Source organism: Phalacrocorax aristotelis, chromosome 1 (assembly GCF_949628215.1).
Source record: "Phalacrocorax aristotelis chromosome 1, bGulAri2.1, whole genome shotgun sequence".
NCBI classification, from domain to species: Eukaryota; Metazoa; Chordata; class Aves; order Suliformes; family Phalacrocoracidae; genus Phalacrocorax; species Phalacrocorax aristotelis.
The window spans coordinates 85,040,053-85,052,652 of NC_134276.1; the positions used below are offsets into that span (position 1 = coordinate 85,040,053).

Sequence of the window (12,600 nt, forward strand, 5' to 3'; positions counted from 1 at the left end):
CATAAAAGGAGCCTATGGTGAGTAGCTCACATACACACATCGACATTTAACTAAAATGATACTGTGCAGGTGCTTAGATGAGCACGGTTCATTTATTTTAAAACAAGGACTGTGGCGCTACATTTGCGTGATGTCCCACCGCTCAAGTGGGACACTTACCAAGCTCAAAGCAGACCTAGATCAGGCCACCCAGGGTGACTTGAGCAGTGTGCTGCCTGGCTTCTGGTCTCACGTGGGAATACAGCTCCAGCAACTCAGAGCAGGATGTCTGTGTGGAAGTCTGAGGAAGCTTTCAGCAAAAAAAATGGCCCATAAGAAGGTGAACACAACACCCATATTGGATAGGAACCATTTTGGGGTGTCATGGGAACACTCAATGGTTTGAGAGCCTTCCATTGGCACACACTCATTAGATGCACTTTGGAGGCACCGACAGCAGTGTGCTACCCCGGGTGGGTTCAGAACTGAATCACGCCAGCATTTAGACTGGATCTTCAGTTTTATTTCCTTCAAAAGGAACTGAGGTCTGGTGCACAACTGCTGTGGGAAACCAATCACACATCGGAAATGGAGAGGGTTTGCTTCAAAACCGCATTTCTCCAAATTGCTAATTTAGACTTAGACAATGTTCCAAAGGTAGCAAAAGTGATATTCAAACTGAAAGACACCTGAGGTCATATTTTTATTTCTCAGATTGACTCTGTGAAATCAGGAGTTTATTGAAGCTGTATTTGGGTGAGGTTATGTTATGGAGAAGCTCAGAGCAGACTATCCTAACCATTCCTTTAAATAGATGGAGTTTTGGATTAGCTTTAATCCCAGACTTGAGACAGTTCTTAGGTTATCCAAACTATGCTACTGTTAACTTCACAAGCAGCTTCCAACTGCTAAGTTTCTTAAATTATTAACAGAGAGCCCACAGAGGTACAAAGGATAGACTCACCTTTCCAGGGGCACTCCTGAAGTACAGAATATTGTCTACACTTCAGGCAAAGCTGGTTTTCTAGGCTCTGATCCAAACCTGTGAGAGCAAGTTACCAGGAGTCCAATAAGGCAACCAATTTCCTCAACTGAACTAGGATGTTACAAGCAAAGAAAATATTTCATATACAAACAAACCATCAAAGTGTGAAGATTAAAGTACACAGTTTTTACAAGATGAAAGGCAGTTTAACAGACATTATTCTAGCAGCAGGTCAGTTAGGTCAGACCAGGATGGTAGGTCCTGCAATCCATGAGGAATTTTAAGGAGCAAGGAACCAGACAGTACTGAAGATGACTCACTTGTACACAAATAAAGAACAACAGAACCAGTCCACCTTTGTGCTCCATGAAAACTTAATTCACATTAAAAAAATGCATAGTTAGAAAACCAAACCAAACCAAAACGCGCAATAAAAACCCCAGAAACAACTCACCTTATGGAATAAAGCAAGGGAATCAACCAGAGACTGGAAAATCAACATTTCTGGAATTGCTATTTAGAATGAACTTCCAATTGAGGCAACATAGACATTTTCTTTGGATATTTAATAGATGCTTATGCAAATATTCTGAGTCATTTTAGAAATATGAAGCTCCTACATAGTAGAAAACACAGATTCTTTTCATATCCTGATTTTAGATGAGTCCTTAATTCATTTCACCCTGTCAGCACATGGTAGTTAACAATTCAGATACAGTTGAACACCTGAAAAATCCAGACAGTACTGACAACCTGATCCAGGGAGAAGTATCTGAGACACTAAGTTCATTGCCATCAAAAATACAACTTGGGAAAATTAGTGAAGTCCTTGAAGAAAGCACTGATCATGTCAACAGTGGAGGCAGGGTGAACTGGTAAGAGGAAGAGTTTGTCTGTAAATTACCACAGAGCTAACAGCTACCAATTCACTATGCTAGCAGGGAAAATCTAAGGACGGCGGGATAAAATGCTGAGGCACAGAAATATATGATGACTCTCACACAGATGTCCAAGTGAAGGAGCCTCCTCGTTCTTGTGTGCAAGGATGAGGTGTTTAGTCAGTGCTAGGTACAGAAAGGATTATACTGCTTGTTTCTTTGCTTCTCTGTCACGTTGCAGTGAGTTTCCCCAGAATGCTGGAGGAGGCCACATGGTCTCCCGAGGGCAATGTTCTTCTGAATCCCTCCTTGATCCACCTTACTCCCTTTCTCAGCAAATTTTAGTCACCTCACATATGCAAACAGTGCAGATGGGGGAAATGAACTTCAGCCAGTCCCACAGGTTTCCACAGCCCCTGTTCACTTCTGTGCTGATCTGGCTTCACTGCCAGCTGTAGCCAAGCTGACTCAGAAGTCCTATATGTTGTAATTATGCTCCCTATTGTCATCAAGATACACACAGAGTTTGGGGAGAAGCTTTCATTTGCATTGCTATGGTAACTGTAACATAGCTCCCTCCCATGAGGAGGTTAGCTCAGGTTGGTAAGTCACTTGTTGCTCTTAGGAGTTGATCCTCCCTTAACCTCCTCCACACCCTTTTGGGCAGCAGGCCCCCGCCCTTGTGGTCATTACCAATCTGCCTTTTCTTTCCTGAAGACTTCCTTTAGCTTGGGGCTGCAATTCCTGCTTACACAGGTTCTTGCAGAGAACTCAGCCTCTACTTTCAAGCTGTTGCTTAAAACCTCCAGCGTCTTCCTTGCAAGCTAGGGCTTAGATGCCTGCAGAAGAATTCAGGAGAACCATGCCCGGGTGCCATGAGTCCCAGGTGACAGTAAGTCCTCTTTGGTACCACCCTGTAATCAACAAAGTCAAACTGTGTGATATGAATACGGCATCAATTCAGTGGCTTCTAAAAAACGGTGAGCTAGTGCAGGGTCTGGCCCACCCTTCCACAAGTACTCCCTAATGAGGAACAGTCTGGTTGGAGAACCAAATCCCCCTCAGTATCTCAGGAAAACTTAGCTGTATGCATATCTATTAGATATATGCATATCCATTAGATTCAACCTCTGCAGGCATTACATTAGCATGTGAAGGTTATCTCTCCAAGTTGCTAAACAAACTACAAACGAAACCTCAGCTTCAAGGTAGTACATGTTAAAGTATGTTGAGCAGATGCTTAAAGGACTTCACATGTCCTACACTACTACACTACAGTGAAACAGGAACCTATGCTGCTGAGATGCAATACTTGACTAGAGATATTCAGATACAGCTCTCTCCGCAGCATTAGTTAAGTGCAATACCTACCCCACAGTCACATCCAAACTTGGATGCTGTTCCCCTTGTTTACAAACAAGCACAGCCTCTGGTCCAACTCAACCAAGCTACTAAACTTTCTGTGAAGGAAAGCCTGAGCGTAGCTGGTGTTACCAGCACAGGACCACTTTCTGGATGAGGTAGGCATAGATTTTAAGTGTTGTTCTCCAGCACACTCAACAGATCTTCCCAACACCCAACAGATCTTCAGCCCCCAACACCCACACCCACCAGATCTTCAGTCAAGTTTTCCCAGACAGAGCAGTTTAGCTATGTCCAGGCTAGTAAACTAGCATATCCTCAGGCTCACAGAACATGCCCAGGAACACCTACACAATTATCCACTCTGGCAAAATACAGTACAGCTTTGTCGCAGGGTATCTAGCACTGTCCCCTAGGCATCCTTCTGAGAGTTAGCATGCATTAGGGACCTCTCCCAGCAGGCAGCCTGAATGTGGCCCCCTTCTTTGGAGGTGAGTTTCATAGAATCACAGAATAGTTGAGGTTGGCGGGGACCTCTGGAAATTGTCCAGTCCAAACCCTGGCTCAGAGCAGGGTCAGCTACAGCAAGTTGTTCAGGGCTGTGCCCAATTGGGTTCTGAGCATCTCCAGTGATGGAGACTCCATCACTTCCCTGGACAACCTGTTCCAGCATTCAACCACCTGCACCGTAAAAAAATTCTCTCGTATCTTTAAGTAGAATTTCCTGTGTTTCAATTCCTGCCCATTGCCTCTTCTGTCACTGGGCACCACTGAGAAGAGTCTGGCTCTGTCTTTATTCCCTTTGGATCAGGTATTTGCAAACATTGATACGATCACCCTTGAGCTTCTCTTCTCCAGGCTAAACAACACCAGCTCTCTCAGCCTTTCATCATAGGATGGATGCTCCATCTCCATATTCCTTTACTGGACTCACTCCAGTATATCCATGAAAGTTTAGTTGTACAGAAGCAATCTGAGGCACTGCAGTTGGGCTCAAGAGGCTACTGTCCCTGCCCTAATTTACTATTACAAATACAGCCCTTGAGCCTAAGCAACAGTCAACTGAGCCAGTGTAGGATGGAAAATACAGATTTCAGATCTTGCTGTGCTCCAAGTATATGTTAAAGAGGAGTTTTAATCAGTGGTACTGACCTAGACAGTTTAGTACATTAGGCTACCTGCTCAACAGTTCATGCTTCTCAAGGAGGAAGAATTGATCCAAGTCTATCAAGACATGATCACAAAACATACAGATGCAGATCAATGCCCTGAAAGTAAATATATCTTTCTTTCTACATCTCCTTCATTATAGACCCCGTTTTGGAATGAAAGCACCAAACTGCTTTATCTCATTGTTATCCCTTACAAGAATCCAAATTCCGTTATTCACATGCAAATGAAAAACATATAAGCCATCTCGCTTTGTTACAATTTGGAGTGTATTTCTGTATTAATAGGCTGTCTGTCTTGTCCTGCCACCGCACTAACAAAATACTGTTCTCTGCTAGATTGCTGTATTGTATTGGGTGTAAACATAAAAATGGAAGTCTGAGGTCCTTACTCGAACAGGATGAGAGGTCTCAAATAATGCAAAAGCATGCTTCACAAACATTTTGCTTCAGAAGGATAAGAGTCAACTTTCAAACGTTGCCTGCTATCTGTGCTTAGGAATTACTTCCTCAGTCTTTGGACTGCGTGTGTAAGGTTTGGCTTTCTCACATCCTCCTCTCTTTAGCAAGAGAAGCCTAACTGTAGGTTACTTGTGACAATCATGCTTCATTTCACAGACTGGTTGAGGTTGGAAAGGACCTCTGTAGGTCATCTGGTGCACTCCTGCTGCTCAAGCAGGGCCACCTAGAGCCGGTTGCCCAGGACCATTATCCAGGCAGCTTTTGAGTATCTTCAAGGATGGAGACTCTACAACTTCCATGGGCAAGCTGTGCTAGTGCACAATCACCCCCACAGTGGAAGAAGTGTTTCCTGATGGTCAGATGGAGCCTCCTGTATCCGTTTGTCCCCATTACCTCTGGTCCTGTCACTGGGCACCTCTGAGAAAAGCCTGGCTCTGTCCTCTTTGCACCCTCCCTTCAGGTATTTATACACATGTATGAGATTTCCTCCCTCCCCCATCGAGCCTTCTCTTCTCTAGGCTGTACAGTCCCAGCTCTGGCAGGCAGGTGCTCAGCCATCTCCAGGAAAGCAGGGCTCCATCACGTGTAACAGTTACTTGGGAAGACAAACACCATCACTCCAAATGTCTCCCCTTTCCTCCTTCTTCCCCCAGGTTTATATGCTGAGCATGACGCCATATGGTGTGGGATATCCCTTTGGTCAGTTGGGGTCAGCTGTCCCAGCTGTGTCCCCTCCCAGCTCCTTGTGCACCCCCAGCCCACTCACTGGTGGGGTGGGGTGAGGAGCAGGAAAGGCCTTGGCTCTGTGTAAGCACTGCTCGGCAGTAACGAAAACACCCGACTTATCAACACTTTTTTTCAGCACCAAAACACAGCCCCATACTAGCTACTATGCAGAAAATTAACTCTACCCCAGCCAAAACCAGCACACGCACACTCTCAGCCCTTCCTCACAGGAGGGATGCTCCAGTCCTTTAAACACCTTAGTGGCCCTTCACTGGACTCCCTCCAGTATGCCCATGTCTCTCTTGTACTGGGCAGCCCAGAACGAGACACAGCACTCGAGGTGTGTCTTACCAGGACTGAACAGAGGGGAAGGATCACCTCCCTCGGCCTGCGGGCAACACTCCTAATGCAGCCCAGGATTTGGCTGGAAAAGGCTTGTTTGCCTTCTTCCATTTTGGAAATGGCATGTTGCTGCCTCTGTCGACTCAGACAGGAGATGCATCCCATGTGGCAGTGATGTGTTTGTCTTCAGGATACTGCTTTGTGTAGCACAGTTAGCAGGAACAGGATTGGTAAAGGCGCTGGGAGATCAAGGTGCTTCGCTCCAGGTTGTATGTCTTTCTGTCCCCTCAGTTTTTTTGGATAAATCACAGCTTCTCACAGACAAAACAACTGGGACATGTCTAAATGAAAAATTCCCTCCTTGACACCACAGTTCACAATTGGTACCACGATTCTTTAACACAGTAGCTAAACACAATTTAATATATTTGAAAATACACTCGCACGTTACAGACAATCTTGGGAAATGCTTCACCTTTCACAAACCAGTGGCCAGTGTCTTCCACTGGGGAAGACATACAGTGACACCAATTCTGTCAACTCCTGCTGTATCTAAGGCACGCATTTGCAAACCACTTTAGAAAAACACTGCCATAAGAATACATTTTATATTTCACTACCATTAAAGCTTCTTTTAGTGAAGAGATAAATTGGCTGTGTCACCTAAGATTTTCTAAAGCAATGCAAAGCTCTCAAACTTACTGCTTTACAAAGCTGTAATAAGGGACATGATGCTTTCTATTTTTGTATAGATATTTACCTTTTGATTAATTAAAAAAGTCACTTTGCCCAAAGCCAAATTGAAATGCAAAGCTCAAAATTTAGAGGTCTTCTTTATAGGAAAGCATGCCCCAGGCATTTGGATCCCATCAGTTACAGAGCTCAGGTCCAGCTTCTGTGACAGGCCTGATGACGCCACATTGTTAATAAGACCCAGCCTTAAACATGGTACAGCACCTCTCGCCTTCTCCTTCCATCTCAGCGATTCAGGCTGCAGTCCTGGCTTTGCAGGGCTGCCAGCAATTGTCATGCGGTGGAATAGCTTGTGATTTCTAAATTAAAATACATCATTCTATTCTACTGGAGAGTGAGTGTCATGACCATGGAGTGGTCACTGGATGAAGAAAGCAAGGGTGAACCTTCATTCACCCTTATAGTCATTGATTGAAATTAACTGAGTGTTGCATGGCTAGAGGCCAGATAACGCTCCAGGTTTACGACTGGTTCTTCTACAACTTTCATGCAGGTGTCCAAATTACATTTTCATATATGAGTGTATTTACTTTCTCTCTTGCAAAACACAAATACAAAACCACCTTCTAATATCACTTCTGTAATTTTGTAGGTCAGAATTACGTTCAGTGTTATCAGACTTTCAGGAGAAACAGAGCAAATAAACTTGAACTTTTGTAAAGTGAAATCACTTATAAAAGCAAAGTGAAAAGATGTGTACCCAACATCAATGACTGCAATCACAAAGAGCTGAAATACAGCAACAATTTCTTATTTGTACATATTGAACAGCAAAACAGTAAAAAAAAAAAACATATATACAACAAGCTTAACAGGGAAACCAACCTGAAACAGTTCTCTACTGCTCATGGATAAGCCAATTTTCCCTTAAATTGTTTAGTGCATTCCCGCTCTTTCACAAGAACTAATGCATGTTATCTTCCTGTTCTAAGGTGAACTGAAAACAATCAAATCTTCCTTCAAATCAAGAACAGTTGTGAGCTAGTGAATTAATACATATTCACCTGAGATCATTCTGAAATATGGGACAAGGTCAATAAAGATTAACAGCTAAGGTGCACAACCATTTTGTCATTTTTAAAGAGAAACAGCATTTATACAGAACAGTTTTTGCTACAGGACAGTGAAATTGCCATCCGTAAAGAGAATTATTGAAAACAGTATAGGAGGAGACACTATGAGGACCATAAGCTGCTTTCTCTTCTACTTTCTTCTATTCAATATTGTCCTCTTCCCAACTTTCTGTAACATACAAAGAGGGAGAGGAAGAATAAATGGAAAAATTTTAATTATTAAGAATATTTCTTCTGTAACCCAGTTTATTTCATGCTTATGTCAGTTTCTTTCAAATCCATAGGCTGACTTCAAAGTCAGCTTTGACTTCAAAGTCCTATGGTAAATATTACGAGTAGATGCATTGTCTAGGTCAAACAGCATACAGCAAAACCACAAAGCTAAATATAGTCTACATGTGTATCTAACTCTGATTAACGGGTAGAATTAACCCTGAGATAAAAACAAATGAGCCAATGCTTCTATCCTTCTTTTATATCTGGAATTAGTTCTTTAATCCTTTCTAGAGTAGTTCTGTGGAATACAATTGGTATCAATTAGTGACATATTCAAACAAAACCAGCTTAACTACTGATAACTACTCAAAAGCATCACAAAAGTAGATTCACCCAAGCACTGAAAAAAGCCACATCTGCAATGGTAAATAGAAAATTACCATTCATAAATTCCACTGAGGAAAGCAAGGTCAAAGCTAAAGGGACTCTCCTGCACTATGTGTTGGTCTCAAGAAACAGAACCACAGTGACGTTTGGAAGGTGGGAAGGATCCAGGCAAGAGTGAAAAGGAACATTTTGTCTACTTATTTTTTGGTCACATGCATCAGTACTGTATCTGCACACACCGGGTCATGAAACCATTTAGCATTCTGTTCTCCACTTCATGATCTGGGGCTGTACTATTATCTTTAACATGTGGTACATGAAAGGGAAAAAGAAATAAATAGAAATCACAGAAGAAACCCATGCTGCAGCTAAGGACTAAACTCCAATTTTTAACATCTCATGCCAGTATTTTAATCAGGAGACCATCACACACAAATGCATCATTCATATGCAGCCTTAACAGTCTCATTGGCACAGCTGCTTAGTGACTACACCACGTGAGAGGAATAAAATCAGAGGGGAAAGTTGTGTCCTGCTTACAGGAGTGCTCAGAAATACTGAAAAGCGTGAATGTACACGTGTATCAGACTACCATACCAGCCACAACTCTGATGAATCTGTGTAGGGAAAATAAAGTAAGACCAAGATTCAAACCCAGAGCCTGCAGAGATCAAGTATCTCACAGAAAATATAACCTCCAAACTGAAAGGAAATCTATGGCTACCATGTTTACAGATGAAAAAACAACCATCCAACATCTCTTTGGCAAAGCCTATGGCGAACAAAGCTACAATTTTATAAAACTTGCTTGTATCTCTATAACTCTGCAGATTAAATCCAAGTATTTATCTTGGGATGTCTTCATTGTATCAATGCATCAAATGCAATTAATGTGAATATTCATGCAAAATAAAAAGCCATGTCAACATGGCGTACTCAGTGATCCAAACTTGCAAACTGAAGTAACAAAAAAAAAAAAAACTAAAACCATAATTTTTAAAGGTATTTTCATTGTATCTTCAAACACTAACATAACTTGATTTTCTACAGCATCCCACATATAAGCTGTACCCAAAACACTTAGCAGACTTTAATATCACAGCTGCAGAGTTAAGCAGCAGAAGAGGAAAACAATTAAGTGCTGCACGCAAGGAAGAACAAATAAGCTCTTAGATGGATTTGAAACAAAAGGGAGAATCAAGATAACTTTGACTCCTGTTTTAAGTCTAGAAGAAATAAACGTCATAAAGCAGTAGGAAAACAATTCAGTTTACCTCTATAGCCTCATCCATTTCTGTGATCTCACACAATCATTTCAGCTTGTTTCTGAATTAGGGAACTCTTTTTCCGGAGAGCTGTCATCACTGAGGTCACTGTAGCTGTCACTGTTAAAAGCAAAACACAGTCAGAAGGATCTAAAAGAAATATTTTATTTCAAACCCTCCAACCCAGATGATGTGTATCACCAACACTTCCCCCAAATGCAATCCATTTCCAGAAAACTACTTTAAGCTCATGCTCAATTTTGGTATTTTAGAAAGCCTTCCTCTACAGGAATGGCCTTAAGTTTGGAGTCTAAGACCTGATGAGAAAAAATATTCTACCTGAACAGTATGTTCAATTTGTTTTTGCACGGCTCCTGTACATTCATTCCACGGTTTGCTGGTGCTGCGTGCCTGTGACCATGATTACAACACGGAGAATAACAGGTATTCAGAGCAAGACTAAAAGGATTTTCTCTTTTATGATAAAGAAAATTATTGTTTTGACCAAAGAAAAAGATAAGACAACTTTAACTTTATTTACTCAGAGTGCTTCAATTTATACTTAAATTACAATTCTTGCTCTTCCAATCAGAACATAAATAATCTGCATTGCACCAAGCAATATCCTGACAGTTTTCCGGAGGTTTTATCCCCTTCTGCTGTTTCCTGAGAGAGGTACCTGGGTTTTCACAGAACAAACTGCCATGCAAGTGATCGCTTTATAAGTGGCCAGAACAAGTAAACAGTGAAGGACAGGAATCACCACAGCGACTGAGAGATAGAAGTGCCCACAAACCACATTTTCAGTCAGCTGTGATGTCTGTTGGGTCTCCAGGTTTATCTTAACTCTAAGCGCACAAATTGCACCTCTTCAGAAGAGCCTCCAGCCTCAACCTCCCCCTACTACGCTTCACTTCTACAGTCTTTTTTTTCAGATTCTTGAATTTCCCAAGATCTGAAACGAGCAAAAGGAGCCCAGGGAACTGACAAGTACATTTGAGCAGCAATAATTATGGTCAGTTCTGCGATACTTCAGAGGGCAGGTTATGGTTAACACATTACAGGTGGGGATCTCAAGATCTTGTTTGTGTGGATACACCAGTGGCAGCCTTGGGTACCAGCTCCACTCCAGCCACTGCACACCTGTCTTGTCACATCTCACTCTTATCACATACACCTTCATCCTGCAGCCAACAGGACCTCAGTCACGTCACGCTCCCCACCTCCGGGCATGATCTCCCACTGAGACATCAAGCACATAATCAGCCCATGACCCACCTAGACACAGCCTTATCAGTTGATCGGCAGTGACTGCCTGCTGTGTAACGTTTCAAGGGGAACTACGTAAGCCCGCAGCTGGAGATCTTTGATCTAGGCTGCAATGTGGAACAGTGAACAAACTGCACTCGGTCATACTGGTGCTTGTTACTGAGCACTGCTTTGTAGCCTGAATTTCACTCTCTCTTCTTTGCAAATAAAAAAACCCCAACAACAACAATTAGGTAAAAACAGCCATTTTAATAGAGTGGGATAGGAGGAGTGGCACCAACAGTCATCTCATTTAATTTCTACCTCTGACTGTTAGGAAAGCTTCCCGCACTTGCAGCAAATCACTGGACCAAATTCTGTATAAGACAGAGCAGATATTCTGAGTATTTTAACATTAAGGCATTGCCTACAGCATTCTGCCCTTTCTTCACATGACACACATGTTGTTGATGCGGTTCTTACAAAGAGAGTGTCACATCAGGCTCGCAAGAAATGCTCCATTTGATCATTTCACCAGCTGGCAAAAAATTAACACAGTTCAAGTGAGGAAAGTGTTGTTAACAGTATGATCAAGCATGCCAGATGCACACAGACAAACACAACATCATCGACATTGTACTTACTTCTTTCTGAAAGTACCCATGGAAACATGGAATAAAAATTCAGTATTATTAAAACAGTTTTGCATTTTCACATCACAGCAAAATAGCAAAAATTGTCCACAGAACAAGAGGGTAAAATTGTGATTGCAGAGAGCTGTGTAATCTCATGATAGCCCTGGTTGAAGCCCAAAGTCTTCAGAGAACGTTTTCTTTTTTTTTAACGGGCTCTGCTGCCCAGTGGCAATCACAGCCCAAAGCCATATGCCAGAGCTCCATATACAACACAGTATGGGAGACAGATGCTTAAGTAAAAATGCTCAGGGCCCAATGAAGTGAGTGGAGAACTGCCTGGCACCATCTCTTGAAGACAGCTAGGTGCTGATCCCCACCCAGTACTCCCATCATCAGTCCTCCCCCACTCGATGACATAGCTGTTAGAGGCGTTTGCTGGCTGCTTCCCTCATTTCATTGACTTACCACCCTAACTTCTCAGGCGTGTTTCCAGCTTGCAGAAGCTGAGGGTCACGTGGCTAGCCACTAGCCCAGGGGCTAAAACACTTACTTGGCCGATGACAATTTTGTTCCTGTTCCCACACTGCCCAATTCAGTACAAGGTTTGACTCCACATCCCAGAGCAGGGCTCTTGTCATCACATTCTTGACTGTTTTGCAGTAGCACCTCATCGTCTCCCCTACTGTAGGGTTGTCCTGCTGGGTGTAAGTCAGTTTTGTTTCAAACGGGCAGGCCGCAGTGGCAAGCATGCTAGGGGAAATGCCCAGGTAAAGGTTAGCCCTTGGGCTTCAGACTCGGAAAACTGTCAGTCTCACAGTTTCAGCTCCTGGAATGATATCTCTAAGCGCCCCCAGAAGCTGTGGCATCATGTTAACAAGAACAACTTGGGCTCCAAGGAAACCTGAACTTCTTCGAGAACTAAGCTGCCAGTGGACATGAAAGCAAACAGGGACTCATGAATCTTGGTGTATTTGCACCTGGGTGCTATAGCTTGAAACCACCAGTGCTGATGTCCAGTTTGTAGGATTTACTGTGATATGAACTGTGTTCAACTGATAAGTAGTTGGAAGGAAAAACTCCAGGTGGTATTAACCACAAATGAGTCATTACCTCTCTTAGG

At 42.7% G+C, this 12,600-nt stretch overlaps 1 protein-coding gene across 9 annotated transcripts in view; it reads right to left on the bottom strand.

Annotated features, from left to right (window-relative positions):
* Nucleotides 1–6,312: 6,312 nt before the first annotated feature.
* CTPS2 (CTP synthase 2) overlaps nucleotides 6,313–12,600 on the bottom strand; it is a 74,650-nt gene continuing 68,362 nt past the window's right edge. For 4 of the 9 annotated variants that reach the window (XM_075096140.1, XM_075096185.1, XM_075096134.1 and 1 more), the window contains 3 exons: nucleotides 9,937–10,008; nucleotides 9,607–9,717; nucleotides 7,387–7,898 (listed from right to left, as the gene is read on the bottom strand). In XM_075096140.1, coding sequence (XP_074952241.1) covers nucleotides 9,648–9,717; nucleotides 9,937–10,008 — 142 coding nt within the window. In that variant the 3' untranslated portion in view covers nucleotides 7,387–7,898; nucleotides 9,607–9,647. Of the gene's footprint in view, nucleotides 7,899–9,606; nucleotides 9,718–9,936; nucleotides 10,009–12,600 lie in introns of all 9 variants that reach the window. The other 5 variants (XM_075096167.1, XM_075096157.1, XM_075096177.1 and 2 more) reach the window with 2 other exon arrangements.